Genomic DNA, 18,039 nt, shown 5'->3' with positions numbered 1-18,039 from the left:
ACTGAGCTTCCACAGGAGGACAACAGGCAGCAAGGAGTGGAAAGAGCGGGGACAGGCCATCTCTTCATGATTCACACTGCCCATACCCAAGGATGAGCACAGCACAAACACCCACCTTCCCCACTCCCTTAGCACCAGGCATTCTCAGGCCCTTGGATGGGTGGTTGGGTGGCTGGTGTCTGACCTGCACATCTTGCTCCCAGGGGCAACTGGATTGGAGAAGCCCCCTACAAGACGGGCCGTCCCTGCTCCGAGTGCCCGCCCAGCTATGGAGGAGGCTGCCAGAACAACCTCTGCTACAAAGGTACATGGAGATGGGGGGGCTTGGGACATCCCCCTGGGTGGGGGAAAAAGCTGGAGCAAATTCATGCTTGGATACTTTTAACTAGAAGCAGGCGCAGCTTTATGCACCTTCCTGTTTTGACATCAAGGCACGTGGTAAATCGGTGACACCACCAAACTGGTGAACTGCTTAAAATCTGGAGTTTGGATTTGGTGCATTTTCCCCTGTGAAAATGAGAACGGGTGCTCAGAGTCTGGGGGGAAGCTGCTCTGAGCTTCGTGGGTTTGGCACGAGAGCTGCAGTGGGATTTTGAGTTCTGGCAGGCCGAGGGCAGGAGTGATCCCATCCTTGTGGGGTTGGTTTGGGAAAGGAATGTTCTTCCACTCTTCCCAGAGGCGATGTGGGTGGGCAGAGCTTGGCTGCCTGCCCCACTCCTTTGGGGGCTGGGGATGGAGCATTTCCCTCTCTCCCCACCTTGGTTTTCAAGGCTGCAAAATGAATACAGTGATTTGTGTCTGTTGGAGGAGAGGAGGGAATCATGGATGATTTTTCCTCCCATGTGCAATCTCTAGAAAATATTATTCACACTGAAGCCTCCAGTGAAGCACTTGGGGGATTTTCTGGGGTCAGGCATTGAGGGCATTTTTCTTCTCCAATGCGTTTTGCTGAACACAACTGGCTCTTAGAAACAGGCAAGTTCCCCGGAGACATTATTTTGCTGCAACATTGCTTTTGTCATTTTTAAGCTGGGGTTATAGGTCTAGAGGAGGTCACTGCAGGTGGACTGGTGTCCCTGTGGTAGAAAGCCCTGTTGGAGCCACCATCCATAATCCCTTGGTTTTCACCATTCCTCTCCTCCTTGCTGAGGACCAGAGCAGTGCAGGGTTTTGGGTAAGACCTGCCAAGCAAAATGGATTTTGCTGGCATGGTTTCCCAAATCCCTTTGCCCAGCTGCAGGCAGCTTGTTCTCCATCGAAGGGTACAGAGAGGGGGTGAACCTGCCCCAGGTGCTGAAGCCAAGATCATGCTGTAGCAGGACCCATGCTTTACCAGAGGACTGGCTGAAGTCGTGCTGATGGACTGGCTTGGAGAAGCAACCCTGGGTGGCATGAGAGAAGATTTCAGCCACCTTCCCAAGTACTAGGGCCCTCTTGCACACGCCCTTCAGCAAATATATGTTGTCCTCCAGAGTGAAAGAGCTCTGTGGGAAACAGAAGAAGAAATAGCAGCACTTTATTTATTTTTTAATTTTTTATTTTTTTTTAACTAAGCAGTGGGGGTCATTGAAACCTTCATGACAAGATGCTCTACATGCTACTTTGTGCAGAGCAGCAGGAGAGGAGCAGGTTTCCCTCCTGGTGCTGCACTGCCTGGCCACAGCCCTGCGCTGCCTGCAGCGGGCATTTCTGAGTTTCCAACTATTTCAAAGCAGATCCTTGTCACACCTAATTACCTCCCTCAAAACACGAACATGCTGTAATTATTTTCAACCCCTTTTCCTACCAAGATTACCGTTACGAAGATCCTGCCGTGGCCGAGACAGATGAGACAAATGAAGTGGAGATTTCACAGGTTGTGGAGCAAAATCCCGTGCGGTTCCACCCTCCAGAAAGCAAGCCCAGCAAATCCATCAAGCCCAAGAAAACCACCCCAGAATCTTACATGAGTAAGAAAACCTCTTGCTTTTTCAGTTGCTTAAAGTTTTTAAAGGGTCACTATGGCAAAAGGTGTGGGGATGGATGAGGAGGCTCAGGGAAAAAATAACTGGGAGGTTGTCTGGATGATGGGGGAGGTAACCTGTGCAAAAATCCAGTCTTAAAGGTAGCAGAAACCTGCAAGAAGCAGGGAGCAAAGATTTCAAAAGCCACTCGTGCCTTCTGCATGTCAATCTGCAAGAGCTATTTGTTCTTTTAAAACATCTCAGGCAAGTACTTAGGAATTGAAGTTCCTCAGCTCAGTAATCACTTTAGGAAATACTGGTTTAAATACCCATGCTAAATACTCCGCCCTCAGCATTTACCCCCTTTTGCAGCTTTTGGGGTTTAAAAAATTTGCTTCCTTTTTATTTCTTGCTTGGGAAGATTACTGAAATTATTGGTGGAGCTGGTTAGAACTTCCTCAGGTGTTTTCTAATGGCTGGTAATCAAAAGAGCCTTATTGTGAAAACAAGGTGAGACAAGCCAACTTGTCCTTTCAAGTTCATCTGCATCTGGAGAGTCTGTAATTAAGTGGAGAATGAGAGCTCTGGCTGCAGACCTTGGGCTGTAAATCAAAGCCTTCAGCTCTCAGATGTGTCTGCCTTGCTACTATTTCCAAAGGCACCTGTCTCAGGTGGACAGCTAAAGAGGCACAAACTGCTCCAGGCTGGATTGGTTTGTGATGAGATTTTATCTTGCTGTAGAAGACCTCCAGGAAAGATGCATAGTGGTTGCTCATCTCTGCAGCTCGAGAGGAAGCCATGACTGACTCTTTCCTTTATAAAATAGCTATTTTATTTTTTTTCCTCCCCAGCACAAGTCATTACCTGTGAAACCAAGATGAGAGACAAATGCAGAGGCTCAACGTGTAACAGGTAACATTTTATTGATACTTCTTAGAGGGCTGCAGAGAAACTAGTGGCCTAAAAATTGTCCAGTTCTTGCCAAGACAGGATAGGCAATACTGCATATTATTTTTTGTGACTATCTAGGTAGATTTCTTTCTTTTTTTAAAAAAAAGCCTTCATTTCTCTTAATACAAAGCCCCCAGCCAAGACTAGCAATGAGGTGACTCTGTTTTATTCAGCCATGATGACCTGCAGTTTCAGGTATCCAAAATAATTTAATAAATTCTGGCAGAGTCATTTTAGAGCCTTTTTCATGCATTCCACCACTGTCCAAGCCAGACCAATAATTCATGGCTTGTCCCCTCCCAGCCAGTCAAGAACTTCTGGTTAAGGTTTCTGCAAGGAACAGGACAGTTTATCACTTGGAGAAAAACCAAATCCACAGAATCTAAATATTGGTCAGGCTTTTAGGGAGACTGGAGAAACTGTTTTAAAAAGTAGCTATTTTGCAATCTTGTTTTTAAATGGAAGAGTTACGTGAAATGAATGGAATGACTATTAAATTAAATAGAGTCAAAGTCTGTTTTTCTGGAATTGTTTTTTTGCCACCCTCAAAGATATATATCTTTACTAGGTATTTGTGCCCAGCTGGCTGCTTGTACAGTAAGGGAAAGATCTTTGGAACATTTTATTATGAGAGTGTAAGTACCTTTTAATAGCTCATAGATGTAATTTGTGGGGAGGCAGCAACAGTAACAGAAAGGGGAAATGCCAACAATTCTGGTGTAATTTGGCTTCTCCTATTCTCCACTTATGGTGCTGTAAATTGGTTCTACTACAGATCATCTGTATTTTCCGCATCTAAGCGATGAAAAAACAGAGAGGTTTGGAAAAGCCAAGTGAATCCAGACGTGATTTTATCACGACTGCCCTTAATGAGCAATGAAACGTGTGGAAAGTGAGGGATGGGGACCAACGACAGCTCTTACAAACATCCCTTCTTTGGTGTGGGCAGCTGTCATGCTGGACTGAAATTCTATACCAAAACCACTCTTAAATATTATAACTAGATAATATTTTGGGATGATTTGCTGGATCTTGAGTTAGCAAGACAATATCTAAATAAATCATGGCACTGTTTTCCCACCAAAGCCACTTTTGGAATGAAGAAAGGTTGAAGATAAGAGGGGGGGTTGTGTAAGAGCAGGTTTGCTTTTCCCATCCTCCCTGTCGGTGCACGGCTTCATCGCCCATGATGCATCATTGCCCTGCAATTCCTGTGCCTGCAGACAGTCCCCTCCTCCAAGTGCTTTCAGCAGAAATATTTTGGGTTTGACTGTTTTATTGAGAACTGGAAATATTTCATGCTGGTCGTTCATTCCCGACGCTGCTTTTCTTCGGAATTGTTTCTAAACGTACGGTTTTGTTATTAAAAAAAGAAGGGGGAAAAAAAAAAAAAGCTTGCCATTCAACCAAGCAGTGCTTAAAATAATAGTAAGACTTAAAAAAAAAAAAAGACTGTGTAAGATTTAATGACCAGATTCCAGAGGAGTGTACTCAGCTTATTTTCCATTTGGCGCTTTGGTGGTGGTTTCATTTCTTCTTCCTTCTTTTTTGCAGAGTGGTTGGTCAGGGTTGCTCTGTGAATGAGATTAATTTCACATGCTCTTTGTCTTTGTGCTCCTGCCAGTCATCAAGCATATGCCGTGCTGCAATCCATTATGGCATCCTGGACAATAAAGGAGGCCTGGTTGATATCACCAGGAAAGGGAGGACACCAGGTTTTGTGAAGTCTACCAGGAACGGCGTGGAGTCTTTTAGGTACTGTCTTCTTTTGAATGGTCTCGTGTTTGCTTTAAACATAAGCAGATGTTCAGTCATTTTTGGAACTCATAGGTAGACATTTCTTTTTTTTAATAAATGATTTTTTTTGCTTGGTTTGCAGGAAGAGTAAACCTTCAAATGCATTCATGATTTCCAAAGTCACAAGTAAGTTTTAAAAGTTGAAAAGGAGCCATTTTTCCTAGAGTTTTATGGGATACTAGAAAACATGATACCTTACAGTCCTCTCTTTCATTTTAAGTGGTCATGTCAAATGGTTCAGTACCACAACTAAACCCTAGAGTGGTGATCCATCACCCACTGTGGGCAATTCTACCATCAAACACCTCCTTTTCTGTGGGCTTCTAGGAGGAAGGCACAGAAAATGGGATAATGGGCCATTTCCCACAGCATCTGCTGGTGGTGGATCTCGGTCAGGTCCAAACACCAGCTGCAGTGTCACAGGCTGCTGGTAGCAAAGTGAGGGAAGATGAGCCAGCCTTGTATGAAGGCCTCAGTCCAGTGTGAACACTGCAAAAAAAAAAAAAAGTACCTAATATAATAGTGCAATAGTGTAATGAAACACATCATACATGCAAAATGAGTTTATAACAGTGAGTCATTACATTTATGATGAGCTTATAAATAAATAATGTCGAGCTGCACTTGTTTAAACAATTCCTACTTTCTGACTATCTTTGAACTATCTCCTCCTCCATGTAATCATTATTATTTTTATTAGATCCACTTGAGCCACGTTCAGGGAAAACTCGAGGTGTCTGGTTGTTTGGACTCCCCATCTGAAGCAGTAGCAAAAATACAGTCTTGTGGGTCAGCTGCTTTTCTCTTTTGAAAGCTGTGGTGTTCTAAAGGCCAGGCTGTGTTATGGTAGCAGAGCTTCTGCTGGAGAGCTGGTCAGCCCTCTCCTGGGTGCCTGCTGCTGGGAAAGGAGAGAGCAGCTTTCCTGCTGGTGCCCTCAGCTGGACATGGGTCTCACCAGCCGCCTTGCGTGACTGTCACTTGTGTTTTCTGCAGCTGCCTGAGCTACTAGGTCAAGTAATTTGCCTCTCTGTGTTTATTCCCTCAGCACAGACTCTGGATTGCTATGCTACAGTAGCTGAGCTCTGCCAGTTCAAGAAGCCAGCCACCCATTGCCCAAGGTACATGCAAGCCACGAGAACCAGCCTGCTTGTGTTCAGCCTAAACCTGCTCTGCTCTGGGGCTGGAGAGTGCTGAGCTCCCCAGATCTGAGGGCTAGTGGGAATGAAGCTGATTTTACCAGAGGAGGGGGTTGGGAAGGGTGTGTTTCCTCCTGCCATTGTGCTTTTCTTGGCGTCGAGGTAGAAACTTCATGTAAATTTTTTCAACCACTTCATTTACATGCAAGTCAGGCAACGTGATCCCACCTCAGCACCCCCCTGTGGTGCTTCCTTTATTCTCCTGCACTTGTTGGGTTTTGGATGTGGTTTTCCCTTCCACCTTAAAACCTGGAAGAACCTAGAAAGCTGCTTTGTGCAGCTGTAGTTCATTGGGGGGGAGGGGGCGGGAGCACAAACGTGCAAATAATTACGTGCACAGCATTATGCAAAAATACAGGTACTTCCCTTTGGAAATGTCACAGGAGAACAGTCCCTCTGTCACCAGTCTAAACCCTTCTGCAGATCTGCAGTAGCTACCAAATGTCATCTGAGGGGAACACAAAATTAAATTCACTGTTGCCACCTGCAGACCAGATGCAGGCACTTGAAATCTCCCAAGAATGCAGCTTGCTTTCCTGTTGAGCCTTGATATAGAGAATAAATATGAATACATTGTTTTCTAGGATTTATTGTCCAGCCCACTGTAAAGATGAGCCATCATACTGGGCACCAGTGTTTGGCACAAATGTTTATGCAGATGTGAGTATGCTCCTTTCCCTGGTCACCCTGCATGTCACCAGCTCTGCGTCTCAGAGCCAGGGTCAACTGTGCAGTTTAGGGAAGAGACTGGAACTTCCCATGACCATTGCAATGTGGGGATGGGGAAAATGGGGATGAAGGAAGAAGCAGCACCAACAAAATTCAACTGCTGCAACACCAGGTTGGGGTCAACAGGCTTGGGATGCTCCTCTGGCACTGACTTACTCTGATGGACTTTTCACCAGAGAGTGTAGTGATGGGACAAGGGGTGAGGGTTTTAAAATGAAAGAAGGGAAATTTAGATTAGATATTAGGAAGAAATTCTTCACCATGAAGGTAGTAAGGCACTGGAATAGGTTGTCTCTTCCCTAGAAGTGTTTAGGGCCAGGTTGGATGGGGACTTGTGCAACCTGCTGTGGTGGGAGGTGTCCCTGCTCATAGCAGGGAGGTTGGAACCTGGTGATCTTTAAGGTCCCTTCCAACCTTCACCATGCTGTGATTCTATGACTTGGGCAGGTCACTTCACTGCCCTGTGCCTTAGGGGCTGTGGCTGTGAAACCACCTGCTCAGCTGCCTTGGCAAAGGGGTTTGGGGTCTACAGATGAGCATCAAAGGGCTTTTGCTATGTGCTATCATGCTATGTAGTTGGCAGAAACAGACTTTGTTCCCCCTGTCCTCCTTGTCCTGGGGGCTGAAGAGTGTTTGGGAGCACTCAGGAGGCAGCACACAGCAGTGGAAAGAAAGCATGTGAGTGGGTTTTATTGCTTTGTTTTTCTAAACTCTGCTCATGAGGATGAACAGAGACTTGATGTTAAAATGAGGCAAAGAGTAATTTTTTTTTTTAAAAAAATCTCTTAGTATGAGGCCTGTAGAAACTGGGTTTCAGTGTTTTTCCACTTGTAGTGCCTCTTTTTAAAAATTCTTCTCTTTTTTTTTTGTGGGTTTTGTTTTGTTTTGTTCTTTTTTGTTCTTTTTCTCTCTTTTTTACCCATCAGAGCATGCCTTTAGAAACTCCAGCTCCTTTTCTGGTTGGCAGTCTGTAGGAATGTGCTTTCTGAAGGCCTGGGGGGGAAAGCAGGCAGCAAAATCACAGACCCCAGCTCAGGGCTGGTGTGGAGCTTTGCAGACTCCCAAGAAAAGTCATCCTGGAGAAATCAGACATTAATTTGGGGCAAGCAATTATGAAAACAATTTAAAAAAAAAAAGAAAAAAAGAAATCCCAGTCTTTGTTTTACTCTAAACCTGTTTTTTTTTTTTAAAGGCAGAGCTGCACAAACAGGTTAGCCTGGACTAGCTCATGCAAATCCATGGGGCAGCTGCCACCCTGTGGTACCTGCCTCTGTGCATGCTCCGACCTGCAGGAAATGGGAAATAGTTTTCTCTCTTTTGCTGAGGACAAAACTGCCTCGGATTACCCCAGAACGAGGGGCTGTGATTACAAGGATATTAGGTGAGGACCAGCATCCCAGGCTGGCTTTGTTTCCTGATTTGCACTGACGCAAAAGGATTAGTGTCCTTTAATGAATCACAAAGTCCATTTCCTACCGTGGCCCCTGGCTATTGTTTCATAAATGAGGGCATGGACTGTGATTTGGGAGAAAAAGATAATAGAAAAAAAAAAAAAATCATTAAAATATTTGGCCACTTCCTAGAGGGTTTGGTTAACTTGGTTTGGTTTTTTAATTTTATTTTATTTTCTGGATTACTTTATTAATAGTGTGGTGTGAGTGTAAGAAGGGAAGTGTTTAGGTTTTTGAGGAAGTGTGAGGTTGGTAGCAAAGCAGGTGAAACCAGCAGGGAGAGAGGAGTTTGGGGAGGCTGTGGAACATGCTGAGAAGGGAGAGGTTACGGATGCTGAGAAATGCTACAGCTGGGAAGCTGACAAGAGAAACATGCTTGGCATGTGGAGAGCTTGGGCAAAGGCTTTTCCCAGGGAGCACGGGCTGGGCAGGATCCTCTCCAGGAGGGGCTGCTGAGAATTAACCCCAGCCCGTGGCCAAGGAATAATTAAAGCAGAGAATAAGCTGGATGAGACAGATGTTAGTCTTCTGGGAGGGCTCTTTGGCTTCACATCTAGAGTCATGGCCCTGGGGGGACTTGTGCCCTGACTTTGTCATCTTAAGTGAGTTCTCTGGAAGAAAATGAAGCATCTTGCTTTGTTTCCAGCCCACACTCCCTGCAAGGTGCCCTCTGGCCTTTTAACAACTTCTCTGAAACATCCATTTGCTAAATTCCCTGGCAGGTAAGGAGTTGATAGTCCAAGCTGTGATGACCAAAACACTTGGCTAGTCTGGGTAACTGGACCTGATTCACTGTGGTTTTGGCCCAAGTTAGTTCTCATGTTTATATGATCTTAGAAAGGCATGGGGAAAATTGTTTTGCCATGAAGAACAAAGCTGCCACATTCACAATTGGCAGTTTTTGGTGAGATAAGCTTGCTTTTCATTCAGGCATCACTATCTCAGTTTATGTTAAGGATTTTTTATGCACTTTAAATGCATTTTGATTGGGGTTTTTTACTCATCATCATAAAATGGTCTTGGATTACATTTACTGTAAGATATCGTAAGATGTTTTAAGAGATATTAATAGAATCACAGAATGGTTTGGGTTAGAAGAGACCTTAAAGATCATCTAGTTCCAACTCCCTGCGTGGGCAGGGACACCTCCCACTAGGGCAGGTTGCTCCAAGTCCCATCCAACCTGCCCTTCAACACTTCCAGGGATGAGGCAGCCACAACTTCTGTGGGCAACCTGTGCCAGTGTCTCATCACCCTCACAGTGAAGAATTTCCTCCTAATGTGTAAGGAAAAGGAGGAGTAAGGAAGGTCAAGGAGGGAGCAAGGAGGCTCAATTACCCCCGTTTCACAGGTGCAGAAGCAAAGACGACTGAAGGCACCTGAGCAGTGCCACCAGGCAGCAGGGATAGGAAAAGGGACACAAGCAGCAACATCTGCCACTTTGGTCTCTCAACAAGAAACACTAATGTTGGATGGGGTAACAAGCTGAGACAAACTCTTTAGAAAGTCAGCCTTGCAGATACTGACATAAATCCAGAGGGAGGGTTTGATCTTTTATCCACGACTGTGCAACAATTAGTTGGAGAAGGATAGGCTTCTATAATGGGACGTGACTTAGGGAGATGGTTTGGTGGTGGATTTGGCAGGTTTGGCAGTTCTGGGCAAATGGTTGGACTTGTTGAACTTAAAGGTCTTTTCCCACCAAAACGGTTTCATGATTCTATGACATAACGAGGCAGGCACTTATCACCAGAGCGAACCAAGTTGGGTATCTCAGCTCTCAGGAGATATGAGCTTAATGATTAAACTGGTCACACTAATGAGGAAATGATTGGTGATTAAACCCATAGTCACAACCTATTACTAATGGCCCACTATAAAATGTATTGTCATTTTATGGTGCATGCCTCAAAGTCCACTTTGTCAGGGAAAGGTCTTGGAGCATCCCCAGGGGCTACCCTGTGGAAAGCTGTTGTGCTGCCCATACAGCTGTGGGTACTGCAGAATATGAGGGGAAGGACTTTCTTCTCTTAATGTCTCATCTTCCAAAAGCTCTGCAATCAATTCATCAAAGCAAAGCAACGCCTGGGATACAAGAGGGCTGTAATCCAACAGAGTGATAAGGGGAGGTTTGGGGTGAGGCAATAAAAAGCCTGTTGGTGAAAGCTTTGAGTAAGCAGCAGAACAGTGAGTCCTGGAAAAAAAAAACCCAACAGGAATGCCTTGAAAAGAACATTGTTTAGGATGTCTCCCAGTGGAGAGTGTTGCAAATTGATTCAAGACAGTTTAATTTCATGAGCCAATTTTAGATTTACAGATTTCCCACCACATACTAGGGAGAATTCACAGCGTATCTTCCAAACACAGCATTCCCTTGACCATATATAGAAGCAAACCACCAAATTGGCACTTGGAACTCAGACAGCTGCCAAGAGATAGGCTATCCACAGTGATAAATATATAGGGGACAAGGCAAACCTGCCATATATGGCTGCAAGAATGAAATGGCACAATCTGTATTGTGCTCACGCAAGGGGAAAGTTTGGCCTTGGTGTTGGCTTTATGGTACTTTCATTTTTAGAAATCAGGGAGTTTATGGGGTTTGGATTTTTTATCTGCTGCCATTCCCTGTGCAAAGCTGGTTTGTGCTTTTTGTTGTGCCAGCTTGCTGTGTATAAATCCTCTAGAGGACTGATGGCCAAGTTTATACTATTCCTCAGCCTTCTCTGCTTTCGCTCTCTCTTCTGGATGCTTGGGGATCTTACCCATCAGTTGTTAGTGTTTTGTGTTCCTCCAGCTCTTCTGACTCTGCACATCTTGGAGAGCAGGGTTAGCAGCCGGACGGACAATAAAGCAGCTTTTAGTCTCTTCAGAAGTGTTAATCTCCCCTGCGCTCAGTGTTGTCTTATGGGGTAAGGCCTGTCCAAAAACTACACAGCTCAGTGGGTGCAGTCCTTCTGTTTTTCCTAGAAAGAAGGATGTGAAGTGCCCTGCATAATTGGTGGTCATTTACCTTAATTCAGGAACAGTGTCTGTTTTTCAAGCAACTGGGTGAATAAACTTTGCTGAGGTGGCTGGTCACTAGCAAGGAGTTTCACCACAGCGGTTTTGCTGGTGCAGACCCAAGAGGCACTGGCTGGGAAGTTGTCCTCAAGTCAGCTTTGGCCCTGGATAGTCTCCCAGGCACAGCTCCACCACAGAAGGGAGTGGTGGAAAGGCTGCTTGTCCTCTGCAGTGGTGGTGGATCTTCTTAAAGCCAGGGCTTATGTCATACCTGCAAGATCTGGCCCATGACATCTCTTATCCCTAGTCTGCCCATAAGAACAAAGAATTGTTTTGTAGCTTTTTCATTCCACTCTTTTAAAAATAGTTCTTTCTCTCTATATATGTAACTTTTTTTTTCCTTTTTTTTCTTTTTTTTTTTTAACTCTCTGGTTTTCCTGGATGCTGATGGAGACAGTTAAGCTCCAGGTGTAAAATACAAGCATTCTGTAAGTTGAAATAATTATTTATTTTCCAGAGCTCCAGTATCTGCAAAGCTGCAGTGCATGCAGGAGTCATTCCAGATGAAAGTGGTGGTTTCGTGGACGTGATGCCTGTAGAAAAGAAGAAAACTTACGTTGGTTCCTTAAAGAATGGAGTCCAGTCTGAGAGGTGGGAATTTTTGCTTTCATCTTTCCTCTTATTCTTGATCGTGTGTTCAATTGTCCATTCAGGTCAGCAGATATCAGCCAGAAAGGGGAGATCCATGACTTAACAGTGTCACTGGGGATTTTGAGATGCAAACAAGTAGAGCATGTTGTCCTGCTCTTACCTTCCACAAGCAAGTAGCTGCTTTCAGATGGGTGTGAAACGTATGAAATACTGTTAAGCCTGGTTTTATTTTATGACAGTATGTGTCCATATTCATACATTTTGTTGTATGAATTTATCACATTAAAAGATCAGCATTAAAAGATCAGTAGTTCTGCAGCTTCCAGCCTGGGCTTTGCTTTGAAGCTTATAATTGGGATTTCCATTCAGCTCTGGGGTGTGGGATGTGGTTGTATTTGTTAACGAGTTTCCTCTATTCTCTTTGAAAGAAGCAAACATAAATTAACCTCTTGAGAGATGACAAAACAGTTTTTAAGGGTAAGATGGCCACCCCTGCAATTTTTTTTTTGCAGTTTCTTTTGGTCTCATCTGCCAACTTCAGTGTACAATTACAAATCAGTGCCTCCAAAACCTTCTGTCTCCAGTCATCATGATTGAGTTGCAGCTCCTTCAATCCTTTCCAATTTCAAATTTCTCTTTCAGTCTGTGGTGCACTTTTTTTTGGATATTGGTATGATGGCACTGATTTCTCACAGCTATCTTTGCAAACATACAATTTCCCACAATTGTGGGGGGGGTCTGTCCAGTACTAACATGGCTGTGTCTGCTCTATGTAGTTCCTCTCTTAGAATTATCATAAGAAATCCAAACAAGCTTCCTATTTTTATTCTAATGGATATTTCAGAATGCTGCAGATCATATCAGAAAACCAAAACAGACTAAGAAAGGAAAGCTTTAGGCATTAAATATGGGCTTCCTTAGTATAGATGTATCATGATCAGCATTTTGCTGTTACGTGATTTGCACTTTGGTAGATTAGATTTATGTGAGAAAACTCCTGTTTGGATGAGTTTTCTTCTTTCTCTTTCTTGCTTTCACTTATCTTTCATATCAGCAAAATTTAACTTGGATGGCAAACCTTGCTCTAGCTAAGAATAAACTCTGCTGCTAGCAGGGACATGCAATATGAGCATCAGGTGCTGATTTAGGAGGTGAGGGAAACCAAAGACTTTCTCACAGAAGGGATGAGTGTGAAGGTTTGGAAAATGTTGTTTGCAACCAGTAATAGGGAGCACCTTTGTGCTCTGAGATCCACTGGCCAGTGAAATAGCTTTTCAAAGATCAAAGTGATCCTCTATGACACTGGAAATAACCTTTGGTAAAGACTGATACCCAAACAGGGATGGGAAAATGTTGCCTTTAAGTTTTACTGAGTCTTTACACTTGTTGGAATGTTTATATTGTGAGAATATGAAATTTTGCCTTTTTCTCGGGGTTTTGCAACCCAGCAGGGCTGAAGAAAGAAGGGCTGGAACAGAAACAACCCGTTGTCCCCAAGAACACAGCCACCTACAGTCACCTCTGCAGATTGAAAATGAATATCTGTATTTATTGTCATTTAACATGAGTGGATCTGGCTACTCCCATTGCCAGCAGCAGGACACGGGCCAGACAGGCCCTGGGAACCTGCCAGTCTATTTGACAACTGTTTTTAGGAAAGCATGATCCTCTCTGGGACTGAATCCCTGCATAAGGGAGCACAGTGTTCCTTGGATAAAAGCTAGCACTGTAAGAGAGGCTTTTGCTTCACAGCTCCTTTTGTTGGCATTAGCACTGTGGATTTGGATGAGAGCAGAAACCAAAAGTGAACTTGTGGATTTCTGCCTCTGCTTTTTCACCCTTTACCTTTCTCCTGCTCCTGGCAGGGCCACATCAGCACAGAGCCAGGGTGCTGAAGCAGTGCACCCCAAAGAAACTCGGAGGTGCCTGAAGTTCTGTTGCCCTTTGAGTCCTGCAGTGCCTGTGTTTGGTTCCTTACATGTGTTTTGTTTTTCTTTCCTCTTTTTCTCCAGCTTGAAGACCCCTTCAGACGGCCACGCTTTCCGAATTTTTGCAGTGAAGCAGTAAATTCCTTGGGGAGGTGCAGGTTTCTTTGGGAGAGCACTCTGTGGATCTCCAGAGACAGGAAGGCTCCTCTGATGGCATCAGCTCTGACCATACCCTCCTTGCCGATTTCTTTCAGGGAATTAAGAAAAGAAAAGATAAAAAAAAAATAAAGACAAAACAAACCAAGAAAGACGCCAGGTTCTGACTCAGCTGTTTGCATCTCATGGCACCGTTCAGCGTTGTATCTTCTCGTCTTTTTGTTTCTCTAGGGGCATTCAGCAATGACAAACTGTTCTAACTTTCCATGTACCAAAGAGGTGTGCTACACAGACCTGTGGTGGCTCCATGGACAGTGACGTAGGGATCTCAGCCTGGCCCTGGGTGGCATTTTTAAGGAGCGAAGCACCTACTGCGATGGGCGTGAGGATGTGCACTGCTGGGCAGGCTCTGGAGTGAGCGACTGTCCAGGCGCTGGACTCTTTGAAAGAAGAAACTGTTTTCAAGGTTGCATCTTTTGAGGAAAGGCTGGGCTTTTTGGTAAAGTGTTTAGTGGATGTTTGATGTTCTCTGTGCAAAAGGAGAGCAAATGTGGTGGTTTTCCAGTGAGGTGGCATGTGTCAGCACCGCTGTGTAAGGTTGCTGGGGCATCGCGCTGGGCTATGGTGTATGATGGTGTCACCTTTGAGGACAGGATGTTCTTGTTGTTGGGAGACTGGGGTAGGGTGTGAAGTGGTGGCTGAGATCCTTGCTGTAGGAAATGAGGCCACCAGATAATCAAAGTAGCAGGTTTAATGTTTGCTGGTCAAACATTCCCAGATATATTCAGTATGTCTGGCAACCTGTGAGAAGTGGGTGAATCGGGACTCCTGTGCTGGCACATCTCATCCTAACTAAACTACACACCATTTCCAATAAGATTTCAGTTAAATGCAGTTTATTGTTTAATACAGCAGTGCTGGTTGTTTTATCTGTAGTAGTTAAGTAGTGATAAAGTTAGCCTTATTTCTGGTAGGAATGGTTGCAGCCATAGGAAGCATGTTCACTTCACCTTGGTGAAGCTCTTTGTGGTGTGTGCAGTTCTGAGACTTCACAGATACGGCATAAATTGGGGTAGATGAATTTTTCCTGTTAAATTTGTGACACCAACAGATCCCAGCTTTGTGTGTAAATGCTGAACCCACGATCATTCATCATCCAGGATGGTATGTTTTGCAAAACCCGGAGGTGTTGTAATGATATTTAGTTATTTATGTCTCAACATGCATCCAAATGCTTTTCAAAGCCAAGAGAAGAGGCCAGCATGACCTGCTCTTCCAGGCAGGAAAAGTATTCTCTGCTTCATATTGGAAATGAATTTTTAGAATTGGTCTGAACACAAATCTGGTTGGTTTTTGATGCACACACATCCAGTACCTTCATTACTCATGAGAAGGCAATGCAAACCCTAGCTCTTCAGTTCTTGCAAATGCATAGTCCTTCTGCTCAATTACCTGACTGTAGTATTTTACAACAAATGGGAAAATACACATTCCTCTATTTGGCAGATGTCTCTCATAGCTGCTCTTACACTCAGCCTATGTTTGGTTTAATCTAGACTGATAGAAAAGCCATCTCCTCAAGCTGTTTCAAAACAGAGACCAAAAATATTTATATGATTCAGCTTTTCTTTAATTCTGGAAACACCATGAAATCAGCAAGGGAATTACTTGTATCACTCAGTTTGTCTCACCAATGGGGTTTCTTTCTCTGTGAAAGCTGAATTTGGGAAGACACCTTTTGTAAAGTATGAAATTGGAGCTGCTTTGCATGGTCTCCAAAAGTGCTGCACAGGAAACCTACCTTAGGTGTGGACAGAGAGAAATTGCTCTGGTCATCTTTGTTTATATAGTATCATCTTCCAAGGTGTACATTGTTTGATTTAGGTAGGAAAGCTGAACTGTTTTTTTTCTTACTATGTTAAAAACAGCTGGAAAATATCTTAGAAAAGCTGCTGGTTGGAAGCTTTTGAGATCTTGGCAGTGAGATAAGGCTTCCCTGCTTGTGCCCACTGTAAATAACTATGTTAAGACATGGTCTGGTGCAAGCCCATGAAAAACTGCAGCATGAATCTAGGACCATCATGGGCCAAATGGTAGTCACTGGTCTATTTGTTGCATTGGAAGGTACAAGAGATGCAGTTAGGTATGGGGACTGCAGGAGCACATAAAAAGCCTTGATGCTAATTAAGGATCCCACCTCTCCTGTGCTGTCCCATTACCTGTGCTGTAAAATGGTGGAGGGCTCTTGGAGAAAAGCCCGGGGGATTGTCGTGAGCACATAAAATTCCAAGCAGCTTGAGGTGTATCTCCCTGACAAGAAGGAGATGAGGGAAGAACTATTATTCCAACAGAGATATCCTGAAGTGCTGAATTCCGGCCACGATTGCGCACGTTTATCTTCAGCCAACTGGTTTGGATTTTTAGAAAGCGATGTTAATTTAAGTCTGTATCTGTTTATTTTTTATATTTGTTGTACAAAAGAGAAATTTTGACTTTACTACACAAATATTATTCGAGGTCCTGGGTGCTATGAATTTAAACATACCTCCACCAGAACTAGGGGCGATCAGGTCCTCCAAGGCAGTCACGATACATCAACTACTTGCAATCATGTGTGCTAGCTACTCATATGTAGGTGGGACAGTACCAGTTTTTAGCCAAATATTTGCTGATTTTGTATCTGATATAAAAGCATTTCTAAGCCTAATACATTTCAATGCAGCTTAAAGATGCAGCAGCTCTTTTTATCCTCAGATCTGTTCCTCCCTAGACCCCAGCTCAGCAGATTAGTGAGCACGGGCCAGCTTGAAGCACCCGGGTGTAGCCTTACTGGGGTGCCTGGTTACACCCCTGGCAAAGCCAACGCTGGTTCTTTTTCTGTAAATTAATTTTTGAAGCTAAGACTGCCAGTGCAGACACTGCCACTGCAGAGCATCAATAGCCCAGTCTCCAGAAGACACGACCAGGGTGACAGCCAAAGTCTGGAGCTTCCCCAGCTGCCTCGGTGCTGCTGGCTCCATGGGCTCCACTCACTTCACTGGTGTCTTCACTTTAAGATGTTCAGCCAACAGCTGAATGCAGAGTCTCCAGTTGGTCGGTTGTGCAGTCTAAATATTTAGGGCCAGTCCATAGAGTTGCTTTTTTTTTTTTTTTTTCTATGAAAAATGATGTATTTTACTTCCTATGTATAAAAGTTCCTTGTAAATTTTTTGTCTGCCTCTGCATGTTACTCAAGGGGCCGTGTGGTTGTTTATAAACTGTAATTTTTTCTAAATACAAAATTGTAAAATATCTTCTCCCTCTCCCCCCCCCTCACCCCATTTTCTTTTTATTTCTGAATTATTTGTGAAATAAAACCTTTCCAGAATGAATGCTTCCCTTGTCTTTAATGCTCAGCTAAAGCTGGGATTGTATTTAGAAGAGCTATTTGGGATTGTTCCTGGGGACCAGAATATTCCCTGGAGAGTCCAAGAGAGACTGGGATGTGTTTAACCGAAAAAATCATATAGAACGGCCCGATACCCAGGCATTAAAAGTCAACCTTTACCCCACCAGGAATAAGATGTATCCTTTCCTGAAACATCCAGAGAGCATGGGAAAATCAGGGTTTGTCTCTAAATCCCTACGATATAAAGGATAAGGTAGATTAACAGGTTGGAAAAAGTGTTTAATAGAGAAGTGCTGTAAAATACAACTTAGATTAACTCCTCCCCACCTGACCAGGCTGCTGTTAAATGGACCTTTATTTTTTTTATTTGAACTTTCTCATGCCCAATTTGTACTTGTTCTCTCCATTTCTCTCTGCTGCCAAACTGTCTCCCTTGCTGGAAATGCTGAAGGAAATTTTAGAGAGTGGAGCTCAAAAATAAGCAGAGAAGGGTATTGAAATTCATTCTCATGAGCCTGCTACTGTCCTGTTAAGTGCAACAGTTATTTGATTTTCTGTTTGCTGGTGCCACAAAATGCTCCAAAATGCTATTGCAAAAATGATGTCCTGGTTGGCTCAGGGAGGAAAACAGCATAACATCCACATGTAAGGCTGTTACCCCCTTTCTTTATCTTAACTTCCATCCCTTTGACATTGTGTCTGGCTTTGTTAACTGTTGTCTCCTCCTGCTCCAGCCCTGTGCTTTATCCTGTGATCATCTACACAAAAATTGGTGTTGTCAGGAGTGCTGCAGACAAAGCTGTGTCTTCTTTCCTTACAGCAGCTGTGCCAAACAGGTAAGTGACG

General features: G+C 44.0%; 1 protein-coding gene across 3 annotated transcripts in view; it reads left to right on the top strand.

Annotated features, from left to right (window-relative positions):
• The window catches only part of CRISPLD2 (cysteine rich secretory protein LCCL domain containing 2), a 31,654-nt gene extending 14,478 nt beyond the window's left edge, over window positions 1–17,176 (top strand). For 2 of the 3 annotated variants that reach the window (XM_051629607.1, XM_051629608.1), the window contains exons 6-15: window positions 204–304; window positions 1,791–1,949; window positions 2,795–2,855; window positions 3,463–3,529; window positions 4,519–4,649; window positions 4,774–4,817; window positions 5,737–5,809; window positions 6,472–6,547; window positions 11,588–11,721; window positions 13,734–17,176. In XM_051629607.1, coding sequence (XP_051485567.1) covers window positions 204–304; window positions 1,791–1,949; window positions 2,795–2,855; window positions 3,463–3,529; window positions 4,519–4,649; window positions 4,774–4,817; window positions 5,737–5,809; window positions 6,472–6,547; window positions 11,588–11,721; window positions 13,734–13,788 — 901 coding nt within the window. In that variant the 3' untranslated portion in view covers window positions 13,789–17,176. Of the gene's footprint in view, window positions 1–203; window positions 305–1,790; window positions 1,950–2,794; window positions 2,856–3,462; window positions 3,530–4,518; window positions 4,650–4,773; window positions 4,818–5,391; window positions 5,552–5,736; window positions 5,810–6,471; window positions 6,548–11,587; window positions 11,722–13,733 lie in introns of those variants that run through there. The other variant, XM_051629609.1, reaches the window with a different exon arrangement.
• Window positions 17,177–18,039: the final 863 nt, after the last annotated feature.

Source organism: Apus apus, chromosome 11, assembly GCF_020740795.1.
Source record: "Apus apus isolate bApuApu2 chromosome 11, bApuApu2.pri.cur, whole genome shotgun sequence".
Taxonomy (NCBI): Eukaryota; Metazoa; Chordata; class Aves; order Apodiformes; family Apodidae; genus Apus; species Apus apus.
This window is presented reverse-complemented; position numbering and strand designations above follow the sequence as displayed.